The following is a 20,418-nucleotide window of genomic DNA, read 5'->3' on the forward strand; positions in this document are numbered from 1 at the left end:
TATATGACCGAGGAAGGTAGCTAATTTTATGTGTTCTTCGATAGCATTCTTTACCTCCAGTTATTTGTCAATATTGTTCTAAGAGCAATCCACCTTAGGGCCTTGCTTCTTCTTCATCTAGACAAATTCAGTTGTAAGCTTGGTATTCGTCAACTTATTCTTTTACACGGCCACCTCTCCTTGTTCTTAAATTATAGAGTCACCTTCTCCTTGCTCCTTGATAGAATCATCTTCTAGTATCCCTAGCATTAGCATGCAACATTGGTAAATTGACGCTAACAAAAAGAACAAGGTACAAAACAAGAGTGCTCGTATAGCAAAAAACAAGAAGGCCTATGGTTTGTAGAACATGTCGTGTATATTTTATGGTTTAGACAATATTTATGGTTTAGAAGACGAGACTCCACCACCATTACCATTTATCAAACGCACAAACATCACCACTAAAGACATTTAGGGGAAGAGCTATTAGCATGCACAATACGATGTATACCAAACCGCGCACAACCTAGTAATTCGCCACAGCTGGTGCGACGAGGCGATGCCGAGCTGCGCCTGCGGCATATGGACGTGGGGTGGGTGGGACATCGAACCCTAGCATGCGGTTGGAGGAGGATATGACCAGATGGGTAGGTTGTCCAAACATAGTCGTGTGAGAGAAGGAATCCCGCAGGGGCCGACGGGGCTGGACGCAAGGGCCGAGAGCGGGGCTGGATGCAGGGCCCGGCTGTGGGGCTGGGCGTAGGGGCTGGCGGCGCGGCTGACCGACGACGGGGATGGGCGACGAAGAAGGTAGGGACATCCTGCAGAGGAGAATGTGGGGCGGACGGTGTCATCCACGACCAGGAACGCGGCCACAACAATCACGAGGATCGGAGCGGCGGCGACGACGAATTTTCTGGGAGCGAGGAGTAAAACGAGATCGGGAGCAAGGGGAGGGGCAGTTGGCGGAGTGAGGTGTGGAGTGTATGTTGTGGGGTGTTTTTTTCATTGTTGTTTTCTTTTCCTAGTAGAGAACGTGGGGAGCGCACAACAGGTACGATCGTGCGAGGGAGTCGGAGCGGTATCGATCCTGAGATGGTGGGAGTTGGTCGAACCATCACAACGACGATAGATTTCACTTTAATAGTAGAGATGAACAGTTTTAAAAAATTAAAAAGAAACAAAAAATGACAAATGAAAATAAAAGAATAGAAAAAAATAGTGATAAAAGGACCGATTCGACAATGGGCTGTCCCAACCGCGAAGTGGAGTAGAAGAAAAAAAATAAATAAATGGGCAGAAGCATTAGGTTGTCCTAATTGATTAGTGTGGTTCTTCTTAGACCAAGAGTTCTTGAGTTTGATTTACGTCATTTGCACTATTTTATAAATTTTAATAAAAAGTGAATATGATGCCTCATATATGTCACATATATAGATGTATATACGATTTAATGAAATTATCATACTATCCTTATATGGTTTGTGGAAAAGGTGTACTCAAACAGACCTCATAAAGGCATGTATAATGATGGCATATGAATATAGATGTCCCATGATAAAAAGTAGATTCAGGCATTTATATTAATTTTTTCTCTCCAATGCAAATTACCATTAGGGTGTCTCGTCAAAAAATAAAAAATAAAAACTCTAATACACATGCATCTATACCTTTCACTCTGTCAGCTCTTTATCCCAGACCATACATTTTCTCTTCAAGTACCCGACTCCTGCATAGGATCCCGCTTCCTTATTCAAACCTACCTTTTCTGGCATTCGATCTTACATGATATACAGGGCATCACCTTGAAGCTATGCATTGTACATGCCCTAAGAACACACGCTGAGATACACAGGGTGAATATCTAGTGTTACGAGGGAACACCTCACATTAGGTGCTCCCATTTTCAAAATATGTATTTAAATCACCTTGAAGCTATGTATTGTACATGCCCTAAGAACACACGCTGAGATACACAGGGTGAATATCTAGTGTTACGAGGGAACACCTCACATTAGGTGCTCCCATTTTCAAAATATGTATTTAAATCACCTTGAAGCTATGTATTGTACATGTCCTAAGAACACACGCTGAGATACACAGGGTGAATATCTAGTGTTACGAGGGAACACCTCACATTAGGTGCTCCCATTTTCAAAATATCTATTTAAATATCTCATAAAATTCCCAAAAAATTATGGATGTTCACATCACATGAACGTACAATCTTTAAAAATTTAAATCAAAATTCAAAATACATAATGGAAATAAAAAAGACAAATCCAGCATGGATTTTTGGAAGAAAATCCCCTAACATTTCCGAAATAACGCTTTGACATGTTGCCCATTCGACATAGATCGACGGTCGAGGTCGCGCAGGCGCATCTAATGCGAGGTGCTCCCGTACACACGGCAACTGACTTTTACTAGGAGATTATCCGTACACACAGCAACTGACTTTCGCCGTGGGCATCCGCTGCGGAGGCGGAGGTGTGGCCGCAGCGGCAGCCGAACGCGGTGGTCTTCGAGCTCGGGTCAGCGGCGGAGTCCGGCACCGCCGTGACGGCGGAATATATCAGTGAGAAACGAGCTCTGGGCCTACGAATTGGTCCGGGGGGGCTTGCCTGAAAAAGGAGCTACTGATAACTAACCAGGGGCTTCAGTAGTTCAGTTAATAATACTCGAGTGTCCTTCCCACTTTCGCTCCGCTCGGACGAGCGCCGCCCGCCATGGACAGTTCCTCCCCGCTCTTCCCCCGCTTCCAATCTCGTCGCGTTAATCACCTTCCAATTCCATCAACACGGGAAATCGGAGGCTTTCACACCCCTGCTCCAGATTATTTCGACTTGGATCCCCATTTTTCCAGACACGGAGTTCGAGTTCTTAGTTTCCACGCGAAATACCCAGCGCCATCTCCTCGCCGGCTCTGCAGCCTCGTCAGAGTAGCCGATGGAGATAGATCTGACCCGGGACGGCCGCGACGGCGACGCGGAGAGGAGTGCCGCCCCGCAGAGTGACCGCGCCGTCCGTGTGGAGGTCGTCGCCCAGGAGGGCAACGGCGCCGGTGGCATGGTGGCCACTGCGGAGGGCAGCGACTGCGCTGCCCTGGAGACGGTCGGCGTTGGCGCCGAGGATGTCTGGATCTGCCACCAGGTGAGAGCTCCCCTCCTCCCTTTGCCATTTTTTCCTGAGAGAATTCAGGAGACGCCAGGCCGACTCACGAGGCGATACCCAATCGCAAACCCTAGCTACACTCTTGGACCTTCGACTCACTCCTCGCCGCCGTCCCCGTATTGCTGCTCTGGATGCCTCGTGGTGGTCAATGGCGGCGGTGGGTTGGCTAGGCGCTTCTCGGCAGGGCTGCAGCGGCGACGGGTGGCTCCACCGGTGGTGGGAGCAGCCAGCGTGCGTTGCGCCGGGCGCCCACCGAAAATGGCGGGCCTTGGCGTTCCAGACTTCCAGCTGTGCGCTGGCAATGCAACTCTGATATGGCCGTGCGCAGTTCTGCAGTTCTGCTGGTGGCCCCTGCCATGGCAGCACCTGTGCCGCTTGGCAGCTTAGGGGTGACTTCTCAGGCGGCTTGTCTCCCCGCCGTGGGCATGGTGAGAGTGTGGCCTTGACGTGCTGCCGACGGGTGTCCTGGTGAGGCTAGAGGTCTGAATGGAAGCGGTTGGCATGGGAGCTCGAGGCGAGGATGAACGGTGCTTGGTTGTGGTGATGAGGTCCCTTGGTCCGGGCGATAGCCCTGCCTTTCAGGGTTGGCGACGCTGATGTCTGAGGGCCTTGTCTTTTTTCCTTTGAGGCGTCGGCGTGGAGTTTCAGCGCCTCTCCCACACCGGGGTTTCGTGTTCCTGGTAAAAACCTCAGATTTGGCTTGCTGGATCGGGCACCATCGCCGTCTATATTTCTTGGAGATCTCGTTTTGGAGCCTTGACTCTCTGGTTTGGGACCGGATGGATCTCGGTGTTGGGTGCAGCTTTAGGAGGTAGGCCTGTGGGTTCTGCCGCAGACTTGGGCATTTCAGCTGCAGGTCTAGTTGGACATGTAAGGTTTCGCCTGGTTTGCGGTGTCCTGGACGTGGGCATTTCGGCTGCAGGTCTGTCCTGGTGGCCTAGTTGTGCCCTTTGCAGAACTGGAATCATTGTCCTGGTAGTGAAGGTTTCTCCTGGTTTGCAGTGTCATGGACATGGGTATGGAAGGCATCTAGGTTAGTGTCGTGTAGTTGATGCATCTGTGTAATGTCCATTTAGCAGTGGCACACGTAAATTACTCTTTCCATTGCACCGAGACGCAAAGCTTTTGCGCTTTGTTGAAAAACAAAAGCAAATTCGGGACGGGAGGCCCCTACCTTGATTTTCGTTAAAACGTCGAGCCAAAAACTTGGATGGTATCTAAAAGATTTACAAACACCAAATCAAAGAACCGCACAGATCAGAGAGGAGAGGGGAAAGAACAAGGGGAGACGACTGAAGAATCCTTTATGCCATGGATCTGATTTTGTTAAGACAGGATGCATTTAACACAACTTCCTGACCGAGTGACCGAGAAATCTATGATAACTTCAATGTAATCCTGCAACTCTAGTAACCCACTTCATTGGACAATCAAGGAGGGAAATTGGTCTGAAGTTACTTAGGGTTGTTGTCATTATCTTTTTTCCTTAAAAAAAATCATGTAAGATCTTTTTATCCTTTCTAGTTGTCCACCCGGATTATATGCCATAAATCCTGAACAAAAAACAGAACTGGATCCATCCGGACGTAGCTCCTGCTCCCTCTCGCTTCTGCTCAATGTATCTTCGTTTCATCTCTTCTGTGTTTCTATTCCTCAGTGCCGAGAGAAAAACAGGGCTCACGGCAGCTTGCAGAGGGTTCAAGAAGAATGGCAAGTGCCGTCTCAGATACTGCAAGAATTGCATATGTAACAGGTACAATAATGTCATCTGCTTTTTCTTAGAGGCTGTGGTAGCCAATCTTGTATGGGTCTGTTGATGTTCTCTTAATTTAACAGGTACCCTTTGATTGCGGATGAGGTGTTGAAGGAGGAAGCCTGGGAATGCCCCAAGTGCAGGAATGACTGCAACTGCAGCAAGTGCAAGTGAGCCATCCGAAGCTGATGCTTGTCATGAGGGATTATAGGTTTTTGCTGTTGTTGATATATCTCGGTATCTGTTTTTGTTTGGCAGAAAGAGAAGAGGGGAGGAGCCGGCAGGGCCAATGGTCCATGCTGTCAAGAGACTGAAGGGCAACCCGCGGAGAATTGAGAGCACCGTTGCTCGCAAGGATGAAATAGTCGTACCCAAGGGTACTCTTGTGAATTGCATTGCAGGTGTAGAGATGCAGCCTGAAGATGTTGGTGCTGCCATTCAATTTTTGGAGTTTTGTCGCTCATTTGGCGAGGTAGTTACGGAAAGCAGATAGTATTTTTTTTATCATGTGTTAGTTACACTTCTGCCATAAAATCTCCTTAGCATCACATATGCATCTACATTTTTGACAATTTGGCATCGTGCAAATCATCGCTGTGACTTAAGATGTCTTAGGCCTTGTTTGGTTTGACTCTCATCCACGTGTGTCAGCTGGGTTTTCCCCATAACCCACGTGTATTAGCCCAGACGTGGAATAGTTCCTCGGCACGGCCCAAGAGCTCCTTTGGTTTTGCATGGACGTGGAATTTTCACCCGTCGATCCATCCGCTTCCACTCCAATCCACGGGGTAAAAAGTAATCGTCATCGACTCGTGGAACAAATCCACGACAAAGGACGGGAGTAACGTCAGGGATTGGTGACAGGAGGGGGTTAACCTAATCCACTTGTGGATCAGATCCACTAGGGGATTGATTTTCTAGTAACCAAACAAGGCCTTAAGGGCTTAAGAATATTTCTGATAATGATGCATGTCTATGCAAGTGCCCACTTGGTATATCTCTAATGATCTGTATGCTTGATTTCATCTACCTCCAGAAAGTGTCATAATTATTTTAAATCCATCTTCTATCTCGAACAAGTATTGTGGAGCAATTTTGAGTGTGAGAATGAACACATATTAAATAGATGTGCTAGTGCAGAAATTAGAAATTATTTGGTGTTGCATTGATTGATGCATCGACTCCCCATTTCTAAATCTTCTTTGCAGTAACTAGTTATGGTTAGTGAGTTTTTCTGAGATTGTTGCTGAGCTCATAAATTCCGTTGTTGGTGAGGTCTAGAATCTTAATCATGTTCTTATTATTTTTGTGTTGTTAACACAAAACAGATCATCAACTTGAGGGGCATATTCTTTATGATATGTCAATTTATAGTAATCTAAAGAAAGTTTATTTGCGTTGTATTTATAATCTGGCACCAACCTTGGTTTTTATTTCCATAGCTGGAATGTTTACCAGTTCTTAGCTGCCTGCTTGGTTTTGGAGACCTTTTCTTTCGTATTATATATAGAATAATGTACAAAATGATTTAAACAGATCTTCCAAATAACGAAGGGGCAAGCAGAAAAAATTGTCAAAGACATAACTGGAGATCGTCAACTCCGAGAGGTGTCTTCAGTTGTTGCTGAGCTTCACGCAAACCTGTTGTCTGTCATAGAAAATGGCAATTACAAGTAAGTATACTCCAACTTGTATCTCTTTTTAGTTTTGTGCATGTAGTTGAAAAATGACTAAATGGAAATTTTCCTTTCTTAAGGCCTTTAAAATATCCAAGACATGGGGATGCATGGATAAGAAAACTCGGCAGATATATCACTGACTCGACATTACACGCAAAAGATTTCACCCTTGAGTGCTTAAGCCATGGGCTGTTTGGATATAAAAATTTGTCCCCTTCCCGTAAGCTGGATGTGCTGAATTCTCTGTGTGATGAGGCATTATCATCTGAGTAAGCACAGGCTACCATATGTGCTGAAGTAATTCACTTTACTACTGTCGTATTAATTATCTTGTATCTTTTTCAGAAAGTTGAGGACCAGGATTGAAGGTAGAGATTATGTGGCTAGACAAAAGATCCGTGTTGCAACTGAGAAGGTATTTAGTTGATAAGTTCCCTTTTTTGTGGTCAAGTCACTTGGTTTACATTAATGATCAGCAGTTTTCTCTTGTTTCATAGGAAAAGGAGCTAAAAGAAAGACACAATGACATGGCTAAAACAATGGGAGGGGAAATCGCTGGCAATGAGGAAGCTAATAATATCTTCTGTCAAATAAAGGAGGCAAAAGAAGTCAAGCAGGCAGCCATGAATGGTCTGTGGCAGTATGGTCAAATTTGTTTATTTTTTCGAGAAAACGCAAAAGACTTTGCGTTTCATTGTATTGAAAAGAGAGAGGAATAACCTCCTAAGAGGCTAGTACAGAGGTGTTACAGCCGGATCAATGCACGTCCCAGGTGGGTGGCAGGGTGACCCTAAGCCCTTTGGCCCCTGCCTTCGCCCAATTCCTGGACTCGTCCTTGATCGCATTAGCGAGCTCAACTAGCGATGATGCTACATGATCAAATACACACGCGTTCCTATGTTTCCAGATCATCCAAGGCACGAGAAGCGCAGTCGAGGCCAGCGCTTTGCGGAGCGGGTAAGGTGTGGCGTCGCGAGCGCGCATCCACCAGTCCTGAAGCGTGGCGTCCTGGTCGGGCACCGGTGCCGGGAGTCGCAGCCAAGACATGGTCCCGTGCCAAGTCTGCTTCGCGAATGGGCAAGAGAGCAGCAGATGTTGTATCGTTTCCGGTTCTTGGTCGCAGAGCAGGCACCGAGGGTGATGCGTTAGGCCATGGCGAGCAAGGCGCTCGGCAGTCTAGCAGCGGTCCTGATTAGCGAGCCAGTGGAAGAACTTGACCTTCGCAGGGGCCCAGCCCTTCCAGATCAGCTTCCAGGACCGGCAAGTGATGGACCCGTGAAAGGTGGCTAGATAGCAGGAACTGGCTGAGTAGCTGCCGCTGGCTGTCCATTTCCAGGAGAGCGTGTCCGGCTCTGAGGAAAGGGTGATGCTGGACACCATCTGCCAAATCTGGAGATACTGCCCAATCTCCTGAAGGCCAAGAGTGCCGTGAATGTCTCTCGCCCAAGCGTTGCCGGCGATGCCTTGGGCCACCGTCCGGGACTTGCTGCGATGCTTGGGAATGCAAGAGTACAGCGAGGGCGTGTGCTCGCGGATGGAGAGGCCGAGGAGCCATCGGTCCTCCCAGAAAAGCGCTGTCGAACTGTCTCCAATCTGCATGGAGGTGGAGGCATAGAAGAGGCCGTGCTCCTCGGGGGTGAACTGCAGGCCCAGATCATGCCATGCGCGGCTAGAGTCCGTCCGCGAGAGCCATAGCCAGCGGAGCCTAAGGGCGAGCCCTGTGCGCTCAAGGTCGCGGACTCCCAGGCCGCCGTACTCAAGCGGTCGGCATACCCGGCGCCAGTTCACGTGACAGTGCCCACCGTGGGCGGCCTCGCGTCCTGCCCATAAGAACCCGCGCTGAATCTTCTCAAGCTGCTTCAGGGTTTTCTTCGGGGGCGCTAGGGCCAGCATTTGGTGGATGGGGATGGCGCTAAGCACGGACTTGACGAGCTCCAGCCGCCCGGCCTTGTTCATGAGCCATGCCTTCCACGAAGGGAGGCGACCGGCCACCTTGTCAACTAGAGGTTGCATCTGAGCCGCAGAGGGGCGGCGCGTGGAGAGGGGGATACCCAGGTACGTGATGGGCAGAGCCGCCGTCTGGCAGCCAAGAATCGCTAATGATTCGGCGGTCGACTCATCTCCATGAAGCGCAGTGGCAGAGCTCTTGCCGTAGTTCACGTGCAGGCCGGAGGCGGAGCCAAAAACCCCTAGGATGCCCTTCACGGCAAGGACCTCGTCGGTCCAGGCGTGGCAGAACAGCATCACATCATCGGCGTAAAGTGAGATAGCCGGGATGTTGCGTCGGGGGTGCAATCTCCGGAGAATGCCGGTCTGGAGCGCCCGTTGCATGAGGCGGCTGAGCATGTCGACGGCCAGGACAAAGAGCCGCGGGGATGTCGAGTCGCCCTGTCTGAGCCCGCGGCGATGCCAGATCGGGGGTCCCGGCACGCCATTGAGCAAGACGCGGGTGCTGGCCGAGGAGAGGAGGATGGCCAGCCACTCCCGGAACCTCGCTCCGAAGCCATATTGGCGCGAGGCCTCGAAGAGGAAGGGCCATGATATGGAGTCAAAGGCCCGGGTTAGGTCGAGCTTGAGCATGATCCTTGGCTCGCCCAGTTGGTGCAGGAGCTTGAGAGATTGCCGGACTAGGATAAAGTTGTCGTGGAGGGTACGTCCGGCAATGAAAGCGCTCTGATAGCGGCTCACCAGGCCGTCGAGCATCGGTGCCAAGCGCAAGGAGAGGACCTTCGCAAAGAGCTTGGCCACAATATGTATCAGGCAGATCGGCCGGTAGTCACCAAGCTTGTGAGCATCGGCGCGCTTTGGCAGCAAGGTGAGCAGAGCTTGGTTAAGCTTGTGGAATCCACGCCCCCTCAGCGCATAGAGCTGCTCAAAGGCCTCAAACACGTCCTGCTTAATGGTGCTCCAGCACGCTCGCAGAAACTCCGCGGTGAAGCCGTCCGACCCTGGTGCCTTGTGCGCCGGCATGCGCCTCACAGCCTCCCAGATCTCGTCGGGGCTGAACGGCACCTCTAGGGCAGAGAGGTCTGCTGGCTGAATGAGGTGCTCGAAGTCTAGCGTGTGGGTGCGGTCGGCTGCTGTGCCGAGCAGCCCATCAAAGTGAGCGAAGGCCGCCTGGGCCATCTCGTCGTGCTCGCTGATCATTTGCCCATCAATGAGCAGGCTGTACACTCTGTTCTTCTGACGACGATATGTGCATTGCCTGTGGAAGAAGCTCGTGTTCGCGTCGCCGTCCGAGAGGGAGGAGATGCGAGCACGCTGTCGGGCAATCGTGCGCTCAAGCGAGGCCAAGCCCAAGTAGGAAAGCTTGGTGTGCTTGCGCAGCCAGTCCTCCGGGGGGGATAGCGTGCGGGTCTCCATGGCTTGGTCGAAGCGCAGGATGAGCTCGCGGGAGATGGCGAGCTTGTCCCTGATGTTGCCCGTGGACTTGGCGCTCCAGCTCGTGAGGGCGCGACCCGTGGCCTGCATGCACCGGACCAGCCGTCTGAAGGGGTCTGGGTCAGACACCGATCCCCAGGCCGTGGCTACCGTGTCGTGGAAGCCGTCGAGACGCATCCAAAACTCCTCGAAGTGGAAGCGTTTGCGGGCTGATGGCATGGGCGAGCAGTCCAAAAGCAAAGGGCAGTGGTCGGAGACAACAGATGCCAGGCAGCGGAGGTGGCACTCGCCATGGCTGTCCTCCCAGTCTGCGGTGCAAAGCACCCGGTCGAGGCGCACGAGCGTGGGAGGGGACTGCTCGTTGGACCACGTGAAGCGACGCCCATTGAGGTAAACCTCCTTGAGGGCAAGGTCGTTGATGACTCGGCGAAATCTGCCCATCATGCGGTGGTTCACATTGCCCGAACTTTTGTCCGAGGCATGACATATCAAGTTGAAGTCCCCACACAACATCCATGGACCGGGGTTGGTATCGCGAATGTCGCGCAACTCTTGGAGGAATAGTAGTTTGTCCTGGTCGCTTTGCGGCCCGTAGACCGTGGTAAGCCACCAGGGGTTACCATTGGGCGCGCGCACCTTCGCAGTCACCGCGTGCTGCGTGAACTGGAGGTCAGAGAGTGTGGCAGCCCCGGTCTTCCAAGCCAGGAGAATGCCGCCACGCGTGCCATCGGCCGGGAGGTAGGTTGACCCATCAAACTCAGGCCCCAACGTTTCCAGCACAACAGAGGACGAGATCAAAGCCATCTTAGTTTCTTGCAGGCATACAATGGATGCGCGGGTGGTACAGAGAAGCGAACGAATCGCACAACGCCTAGCGCGTGAGTTGAGGCCTCTAACATTCCAAACTACAATCTGCAGGCCGTGATCCATGAACAAGGATTCGATGTGTGACAAGCGGCGCCGCTAACTCGCGCAGGCGGCAGCATCGCTGCGAGCAGCCGTCAGGCATGCCGAAATCTCTCTGTCGACGAGGGCCGCGATAGCCTGCAGTACCGACATCTGTAGTGGCATGGCAAATAGATCGTCGTAGGCTTTCATCGCCGCAGCGGAGATGGGCTGGTTGATGCCGACGATGCCGAGGGTGCGGAGGATCTGCACTTGGGCGCGCCTCTCGGCCCTTGGCGGCGTTGCCGCCGCTGTGTGAGCAGAAGCCGACCGCCCTCGCCGTGGGCTGAAGTTCAGGGGTGGTCGCTGGCGCTTTCCTGGTGATGGCAGAGCTGCATCGAGCTGCTTCGTGGCTGCAGATAGAAATTGCCCCAGCGTCCAGGAGGGGGGATCCGGTGCTGGCCGGCTGCGAGGTCGTCGCAAGGTGATCGGAGGAGAGGCGAACCGGCATGGCGCGGAAGCGCGCGGCACGACAGCAGGACCATCACGAACTGGACGAGCGGGCCGTTGCAGGATGGTAATCGGTGCTGGGTCATGCCGGCCTGGGGCTTCGCCAGACGCTGCAGGGGTGGGCCGAGGGTAGGGCTGCCCAGCAGAGGCTGGCCCAGGGGAGTTCTGAACAGCAGTGGACGTCCCTGTGGGCTGGCATGTGGGCGGGGGCCCAGGAGCCAAATCTGGCGGAACGGCGGTGATGGCCAGGATTCCCGCGCATGACGGGTCGAAGCCCGCGCTGTCCGGCGGTGACTGCGTTGAGGGTGTTCCCGCGCGTGGCGACGCGCTGCCCGCGCTGGCCCGCGGCGTCTGATCCGAGACGTCAGGCGGGGCCCGCGCCACGGGGAGTGTTGTGCCGCTTTGGCCCGACCGGGCAGCAGGCGAGACCGGCGCGTTTTGCAGGTCTGGCTGGGGATTCGGCAGAAGGCTGGCAAACGTGATCTCGGCCGAAGCCGTGGTGGCCCCGAGCGAATCAGCCTTCGGTGCGAGGGCACGCGCTGTCTCGGGCGGGATGGCGCTGGTCGTGGTGGGGGCGCGGGGATTTGAAACGGCAGGGAGGATTGGGGCGTCTCCAGCCACAAGTTGCATGCCAGCTGTCGCCGAAGATGGGCCCGATCTGCCGCAGTCCGAGGGCTGCGCAGGTAGGTGCGCGCGGGCCCCCGACGAACCTCCCTTTTGCAGGCTGGTGACGCGGTCTCCCTCTGCTTTGTTGACGTGGTGACGGCGGTACGTGGGTCCCTGCTGCCTGGGCCAGGCCAGCATGCCCAGTCTGGCTGGACGGGGGCCACTCTGCGGCGTCGCCACGTCAGGCCAGGAGGCCGCCATGGCCGTACCGTCTGCACGGCCTGGGCGGCGCACTCGCCATGCCGGCGCGTCGATGGCCATGCCATCCGCACGGCCGGCCGGCGCCTCGTTGGCACGTCTTCGCTTGCGGCCGCGACGGCGCGCGCGGCCTGGGGCCGGTCCTTGACCATTGCCCTGGCCGCGCCTGCTGCCCTCGCCTGCATCGTCACCTGCCGGCCCTCCGGTCGCCTGAAGATCAACCGACGCTGCCCTGATGCGCTCCGCCCTGGTAAGCTCGATGGAGACGGGGTAGGACAGGGTTCTGACGGCCGGGACTTCCGAGGGCACGCGGGCCGGGAGCTGCTCGACGATGGCCAGCACCACGGCGCGCCGGATGCCTGCGGGGTCGTGGGTGCGGCCGGACAGACGGAAGACGGCGAGATCGCCTCGCGACCGCGTGCGGGGGTGCAACCGTTCGATCCAGCAGCTCGATCCCAGCACATGTTCAGCCACGGAGAGATGCCACGCATGAGCAGGGATTCCGCGGAGCTCCAGCTCGACGCGATACCCGAGATCATCTGCGGTGGCATGCGCCAGCTTGCACCAAGGCCGCAGGGAGAGGGCAAAGCGCGGCGAGCAGAGGAGGTGCTCTCCATTGAGTCGGCGCATGGTGGCCACGGAGGAGAAGATGATGAGAAAGTCTTCTGGGTGGTGCGCGTGCACGGTGAAGTCGCCCTCGGCGAGGTCCAGTGAGCTCAGGAGCAGCTCGGCCACCTCGGCGGGAGAAGCACGCGGCCGGTTGCCCGTGATGGTGGCCACCATGGCGCGGGCAAGGACGAGCTCCGCATCGTCCATCTCCGTCGTCTGCGCCATGATAACACGCGCGGGGCTATCAGCGGCCGACGGGGCGGGTGGAGCCGGGAGGAGAGCTGATGCCGGGGGAGCGGCGCGTGGCTGCACGGCGGGTGGAATCCTGGCGACCACGACGCGAGGCGGGAGTTGCGCGGCCGCGGCCGCTAGCGCGCGCGGTTGCGGCCTGGGGGCGTCCTTGGCGCGGTGCTGCGCGGCGTCCGTGCGCGCGGGCTGCCGAGCCGCGTCGGCGGCGCGACGGCCGCCACAGGCGCGCGAGGCGTGGCCGGAGCCGAGGCAGCGGCGGCACCGGACGTCATTGGGGCAGTCGCGCACGTGGTGCCTGGGGTCGAGGCAACGGAAACAGAGGCCGGCGACCTCCTCCGGGGACGGACTGCGGCGGAGCTGCGGGGATGCCGGGCAGGACGGAGCATCACGGCGCGGGCGGCGGTGGGGGTGCCTGCGACGGGGCTGCTGAAACCCGTCCGCGTCGAGCACCGGCCCACTTGTCGCGCGACGCACCTCCGAGCGGGGGCCGAGGCGGTCCTGCACCGCGGGACGGGGAGCGGGCGCGGCGCGTCCGGGGGCTGCGGCGACGCGCCTGGGGGCGGCGGTGGCCGGCAGTCCTGTGGGGAGCGAGCGCGCGACGTCGCTGTACGATCTCGACGAGGACTCTCCCTCCGAGCTGCTCCAGTGTTCCCCGTAGGAGACGCGCTCGCCGGAGGAGGTCTCTCGGGAGTCGGCGAGGTTGGCGGCGGCGCGGGCGGCCATCACGCGGGCCCTGAGAGGGAGGAGCAGGGCGGAGCGCTGGCGCGAGCGGTGGCGGTGGGCGGCGAGGTTAGGCTAGGCTAGGCGTGGGGGCGGAGCAGGAGCGGAGCGGAGCCATCATTGTTGTGCATTTGTTTAGTTGACAGTATGTCTGATATCTTTCAATCGCGTTTAATATATCATTTCATCGTATCTTTTCAGAGAACATCTTCGTCATATAACTATATTATTAAGTTTTATTACTACCTCCAGTCGACAAAAACATGATGTTTTGGACATAGTTTTGGTCTAACTTCTAAAACTTTAACCACCAATATGGCCAACACTCTGCGCCATACAACATCGCAGGTCGGATAGGTGTCCTATAAAACCTGCCTTTTAGCTTTTGTGGCACTCTCTTGTCATAGAGTACGCCAGAAGCTTGGCGCCACTTCATCCACCCAGCCTTGATTCGGTGGCCCACGTCTTCATCGATATCGCCAATCTTCTGCAACATGGACCCCAAATATCGAAACGTGTCTCTCTCCGGTACCACCTGCCCACCAAGGCTAACCTCTCCATCCTCGTGCCTAGTAGCACTAAAACTGCACCTCATGTATTCAGTTTTAGTTCTACTAAGCCTAAAACCTTTCGATTCTAGAGTCCGCCTCCATAACTCTAAGGGTGTGTTTGGTTGGAGGGATAGGCTAGGGTGGTTGTGGGTATCCCAACCAGGTGGCTGGGGATAGCCCTTTTTTTTGTTTGGTTGTAAGGGTAGGGTTATCCTTTTTTTTGTTTGGCTAGGGTGGTTGGGAGGATGGATAACCAGGTGGCTGGGGAAACCGCGCCGGCCACCTCTCGCGCCGGCCGCGCCGGCCGCCCTCCCGCGCCGGCCGCGCCGGCCGCGCCGGCTGCCCCAGAGTGGTTGCCACCACCTGCCCGTTTTTGGCGGTTGGCCACAAACCTTTTTTTGGAGAATATTCCCAGCATCTGGTTGACTGTGTCCCTCCTCGCCCCAGATCCAAACGCATGGCAACCATAGAAAAAAGTGGTTATCCGTGTCCCTGGGAGGATATCCCTCCAACCAAACACACCCTAACTTTCTATTAACCCCCGTTCGGCTATCATCGACTAGCACCACATCATCCGCAAAGAGCATACACCATGGGATATCTCCTTGTATATCCCTTGTGACCTCATCCATCACCAAATCAAAAAGATAAGGGCTCAAAGCTGACCCTTGGTGTAGCCCTATTCTAACCGGAAAGTCATCGGTGTCGCCATCACTTGTTCGAACACTTGTCACAACATTATCATACATATCCTTGATGAGGGTAATGTACTTTATTGGGACTTTGTGTTTCTCCAAGGCCCACCACATGACATTCCGAGGTATCTTATCATAGGCCTTCTCCAAATCAATGAACACCATATGAAGGTCCTTCTTTTGCTCCCTGTATCTCTCCATCAGCTGTCGTACCAAGAAGATGGCTTCCATGGTAGACCTCCCAGGCATGAAACCAAATTGGTTTTTGGTCACGCTTGTTAACCTTCTTAAGTGGTGTTCAATGACTCTCTCCCATAGCTTCATAGTATGGCTCATCAGCTTGATTCCGCGGTAATTAGTACAACTTTGAACATCCCCCTTGTTCTTAAAGATTGGTACTAAAATACTCCGCCTGCATTCTTCGGGCATCTTGTTTGACCGAAAAATGAGGTTGAAAAGCTTAGTTAGCCATACTATCGCTATGTCTCCAAGGCCTCTCCACACCTCGATGGGGATACCATCAGGACCCATCGCTTTGCCTACTTTCATCCTTTTTAACGCCTCCTTAACCTCACACTCCTGGATACGTCGCACAAAGCACATGCTGGTATCATCAAAGGAGTCGTCTAGCTCAATGGTAGAGCTATCAACCTCTCCATTGTAAAGGTTGTCAAAGTACTCCCGCCATCTACGCTTGATTGCCTCATCCTTCACAAGAAGCTGATCATCTCCGTCCTTGATGCATTTGACTTCGCCGACATCCCTTGTCTTCCTCTCCCTAATCTTGGCCATCTTATAGATGTCCTTTTCGCCTTCCTTAGTGTTTAAACGTTGGTAGAGGTCCTCATACGCCCGACCTCTCGCTTCACTCGCCGCCCGCTTTGCTGCCTTCTTCGCCACCTTATACTTCTCCATGTTAGCTGCACTCCTGTCCAGATATAGGCATCTGAAACAGTCCTTCTTCTCCCTAATAATCTTCTGGACCTCATCGTTTCACCACCAAGTGTCCTTAACTTCCCTTCTACTTCCCTTGGTCACCCCAAACTCCTCTACAGCGACCTTCCACAAGAAGGTCGCCATACTCGTCCACATCAAGTTTGCATCGCCTCCTTCCTCCCAAGGGCCCTCCTTAATGACCCTCTCCCTGAAAGCCTGGGATGCCTCCCCCTTGAGCTTCCACCACTTCGTTCTAGCGACTTTGGCGCGCTTATCCCGTTGGACACGAATCCTAAAGCGGAAGTCAGCAACCACAAGCTTATGTTGAGGGACAACACTCTCTCCAGGTATCGCTTTACAATCAATGCAAGCGTGTCTGTCTTCTCTTCTAGAGAGGACAAAATCAATCTGGCTAGAGTGTAGACCACTACTGAACGTCACTAGATGGGATTCTCTCTTCCTAAAGAGGGTGTTAGCTACAACCATGTCGTAGGCTAGAGCGAAGCTCAGGACTTCTCCTTCTTGGTTCCTGATGCCATAGCCAAAGCCCCCATGCACCCTTTCAAAACCTGTGTTAGATGTACCCACATGGCCATTGAGGTCTCCTCCTATGAAGAGCTTCTCACCAATAGGTACCCTCCTAACCAAGTCCTCCAGGCCTTCCCAGAACTCCCTCTTGGTGCTCTCATCGTGGCCTACTTGCGGGGCATACGCGCTGATAACATTGAGGACTAAGTCCCCAACTACCAGCTTGACAAGGATCATCCGGTCCCCTTGCCTCTTAACGTCCACAACTCCATCCCTAAGGCTCTTGTTGACCAAGATGCCTACTCCATTCTTGTTTGAAGTTGTCCCCGTGTACCACAACTTGAAGCCGGTATCCTCCACCTCCTTCGCCTTTTGTCCCTTCCATTTGGTCTCTTGGACACATAGGACATCAACACGCCTCCTCACCGCCGTATCAACTAGCTCTCGTAACTTACCCGTCAGGGACCCTACGTTCCAGCTACCTAAGCGTATCCTCCTAGGCTCGGCTAACTTCCTTACCCTCCGCACTCGTCGAGTCAAATGCGAAGACCCTTGCTCATTTTTCACTACACCGGGGCGTCGGTGCAGCGCGCCACTAAGGATGCGGCGACCCGACCCTTGCTCACTTATCACCGTATCCAGATCAAGATACGGCGCGCCACCAAGGGGGTGACGGCCCGGCCCTTGCCCATTTGACACCACACCCGGGTTCCGATGTGGCGCGTCGCAAAGAGGGTTACGCCCCAACGAGTTTCCTTTGGGTTTCATCTCCATAAGAGTGGCTGGGTTTTTCACGTTGGCTCGCCACGCCTATCACAACCCTCCTCCTTTACCCGGGCTTGGGACCGGCTATGCTGAGACAACATAGGCGGAGTTAATAGCTGGCACTCACCATTGTCAGTATTTCTTCTGCATGTCACCTACGTACCACCACCCTCCTGCTACTGTGATCCGATGTTTCCATTACCTGCTGTTCAGGCCTTCAGGCACATTTTGGGTTGGGTGTGTTCCACCATCCCATGTGGGAACTAACAGATGAAGTAATTTTGATTGGTGATATGATTATTTTGTAGAAAGGTTGCTAATCTTAGGTGACAAAAATTACTACGTGTGGTTTCGGGGTGCTTGAATAATGTAGTCTGGAGCTCCTAAACAGATACTCCTTCCATTCGAAAATACTTGTCATAGGAATGGATGTATCTGATATATTTTAGTTCTAGATACATCCATTTTTATACATTTGTGCGACAAGTAATTCCGGACGGAGGGAGTAGTTGATACCTTACTTCGTGGATTTGTGGTCCTCTGTTTCTTTTTGGAAATCTATAGCCTGGGGCTTAGTTCTTTACATTTGGTCTCGAGATATAAATATCTTTGTATACTATTATAACCAATGTACTTGTTGTGTAAAGCCGTGCTCAGTTGCTCATATCTTTCGTCTTGATTTTTTTTCTATAAACACTTCTGCATTCAAGCAAGTTAACTTTGAGCTTGATTGGACTTCTGGCTGGTGATGTGTTCATCCTTTTCTTCACTGCATAGAATTGATGTGTCAATATGCTCAATTTCTTTTGGCGTTAACAAATTTCTTATTCAGATCGGGCTGGATATTTTGTTCTCTCTTTTTCTAGTCTGAGAAGGATTGCCAGCTCAGTAAGTTGGCCTTTTTCTCGATATAGTAGTAAAACTGTTGGCTGACCCAGGATCTTGTTGCCACTGTTTAAAATAGGTCTCGTCGTCCATGGAGAAATGATAACCGGGTGTGATGGTATTCATTTCTATGGTATTCATTTGTCCTTTCTATGTGCCTTTCTTTTTAGTTCCAGGATACACCGCATTTCCTTTCAAGTGAAATGGAAATAAGTTATTTGCAACCACATCATCACTATTTATGTTCTAACAGCAAAGCAAATATAAACCACGAGTGTTGACTCTGTTGTGCTTCTCAATGTGACGAGTGTTGACTTACGGTTACAACTCAACTTCACCAGAAACATATGTACAATCTCCGTCCCATATTAATTGTACAGAAATTTGCACACGACACATCTCCATTGCTTCTTCAAACCCCTTTCCCATGCTGTAGCAGGAAGAAAGCTAGTGCGTTGAGCAGAATATTACCCATAGTAGTATTGCTGCTATAGCCCTGAAATCATGCTTTAAACTAGTCTATAAAAGTATATTAGGATAAAACCATATCTTATATGCCACTGTAAAGAGAGTCATCGCATGAAACTACATAGCTAAGTATTTATCCTATTAGAATGTTGTAATGATTGTTTCTTTCAAGTGTTAAGCTCAGAGTGGGAGCTGTGAATTATTTTCATCTTTTTTTGTTGTTCTGTTTTGGCAGGTGAATAGACTACTCCAGATGACAGTTTCTCTGTAGGAAAGGTATACAGCTGCAGAACAACCATCATTTCTCGCAGATTAGGTCACATCATTTGAAAAAAAATATTGTGGCATGCTTTTTCGCCCCCATGGGAACACAGCAAAACGTTGTAGCCCCTTGTAATGTATTTTCCCCGGGATGTTTTGAAATTGAGCAAAAGCTAGAGGATGCAGCTTTGCTGAAATTTATCATTAGCATCCGAATGTCGTGCATCCAAATTTTCCTGCGGTGTCGTATTATTGATCTTTCGATAGGATTATTTCCAGTCTCGAGCATGAAAGATCAATAATATTATGGCGATCCATGGGCTTTCTTCCTTTGTCTATTTACTTATTTATTCGAAATTAGAAAAGGCAGGATTCATTGCTTGCTTGTCTGGTTGGTGCCCTAGGCAGACATGGTCAGAAGTGGTGCCTGGAGAATAGATGATATATCCTCTAGCATTCTATTTGGAGATTAGGAACGGCCTTTGCTTGAGAGAAATTAGCACGTGAAACCATGATGCCACTCATCAAAAATCAATAAAAGAGAGAAATGTAGAAGGAGAGGCTGACATTGGGGACCTAATAGGTTTCTCAAGCCGTATGCAAGAAAATGTCCTTTTCTCAAGCCGTATGTAGAGGAGAAGCTTGCTTCTTCAAATTTCCCGTCTTGTTTCTTTAGGGCATCTCCAGCCGTCCCCCAGGAGCACTCTTTTGGTGCGGGCGGACGAAAGAAGTCCCACTCGTGCCCTCACAAGCTCGATTAGCGTCGGATCCTCAGGGGCAGCTGGGAAGGAGAGAGAGAGAGAGACTGTTTTGCATGTTATTTGGCCCATCGCCAGCCTCCCACTCCCTCTCTCCTCACTTTTCCTCTAAGTCCCCCCCACGCGTTGCTCTCTTCTCTTCTCTTTTCCTTCTCTCCTGCCATCAATCCCATTACCGCACAGTACGCCCTCTTCTCTTCTCTTTTCCTTCTCTCCTGCCATCAATCCCATTACCGCACAGTACGACTCGCCCGGCACGCCGCCGCCCTCGCCTCGCTGTGCACAGGTCTGGGACAAGCTCGGTGCCGCCGCGGCATCCAAGCTCCGCCGCCTGCCGAGACAACCACTTTCGACGGGTTGCATGGCACGTAGAGGTCGCGCATCTTAGGGTCAACCAACATGGAGTAGTCCAAGGACGAGAAGGAGAATCCTCTTTGTCTTCGCCGCTGCCGAGGCCGCAACTGAACGCGGCAGCGCCACCGCCGTCATGGAGGAGGTCGACACGGCGAGCTCGGCTGTCGCGGGGCAGCCCACGAAACCCTCCATGGGCACGCGCACCACGCCCTCGCACCCCTGTCGTAGTCCGCGCACAGGAACGTCGGCTCGCCTCCCCCAGCCGCCATGCGCGTCGCAGCCGGGCGTGCCGCACACCCGACACAGAGCGGCGCGCGCACGTGCTTCTGCGAGGGTCGCGCCGCGTCAGCGCGGCTGTGCAGCGCAGCCCCCGCCTCTCCGTAGTAGTCGCATGGCCAGTGTTGCCTCGCC

At 53.0% G+C, this 20,418-nt stretch overlaps 1 protein-coding gene across 3 annotated transcripts; it reads left to right on the forward strand.

The window, feature by feature from the left end:
- Positions 1-2,358: 2,358 nt before the first annotated feature.
- On the forward strand, positions 2,359-19,212 carry LOC123401451. 3 transcript variants are annotated; one of them, XM_045095268.1, is made up of 10 exons: positions 2,376-3,135; positions 4,814-4,909; positions 4,993-5,079; positions 5,168-5,381; positions 6,446-6,582; positions 6,666-6,857; positions 6,934-7,003; positions 7,086-7,218; positions 18,246-18,299; positions 18,870-19,212. In XM_045095268.1, the coding sequence occupies exons 1-10, from the start codon at positions 3,116-3,118 to the stop codon at positions 18,875-18,877; spliced, it is 1,011 nt and encodes a 336-aa protein (XP_044951203.1). In that variant the 5' UTR covers positions 2,376-3,115; the 3' UTR covers positions 18,878-19,212. The 3 variants fall into 3 exon arrangements, with proteins under 3 accessions (XP_044951204.1, XP_044951202.1, XP_044951203.1); XM_045095267.1 differs by having other exon boundaries at positions 2,373-4,909; XM_045095269.1 differs by lacking the exon at positions 6,666-6,857 and having other exon boundaries at positions 2,359-4,909.
- The last annotated feature ends 1,206 nt before the right edge of the window (positions 19,213-20,418 follow it).

This window comes from Hordeum vulgare, chromosome 6H, assembly GCF_904849725.1.
Source record: "Hordeum vulgare subsp. vulgare chromosome 6H, MorexV3_pseudomolecules_assembly, whole genome shotgun sequence".
NCBI classification, from domain to species: Eukaryota; Viridiplantae; Streptophyta; class Magnoliopsida; order Poales; family Poaceae; genus Hordeum; species Hordeum vulgare.

What these genes read in the sequence shown, in the direction of transcription:
- LOC123401451 (XM_045095267.1), top strand. Translation starts at nt 4,773, where the DNA reads ATGTATCTTCGTTTCATCTCTTCTGTGTTTCTATTCCTCAGTGCCGAG. An exon ending in TGCAACTGCAGCAAGTGCAA is followed by an intron (nt 5,080 to 5,167) that starts GTGAGCCATCCG and finishes TTTGTTTGGCAG; the next exon opens with AAAGAGAAGAGGGGAGGAGC. An exon ending in TCCGTGTTGCAACTGAGAAG is followed by an intron (nt 7,004 to 7,085) that starts GTATTTAGTTGA and finishes CTTGTTTCATAG; the next exon opens with GAAAAGGAGCTAAAAGAAAG.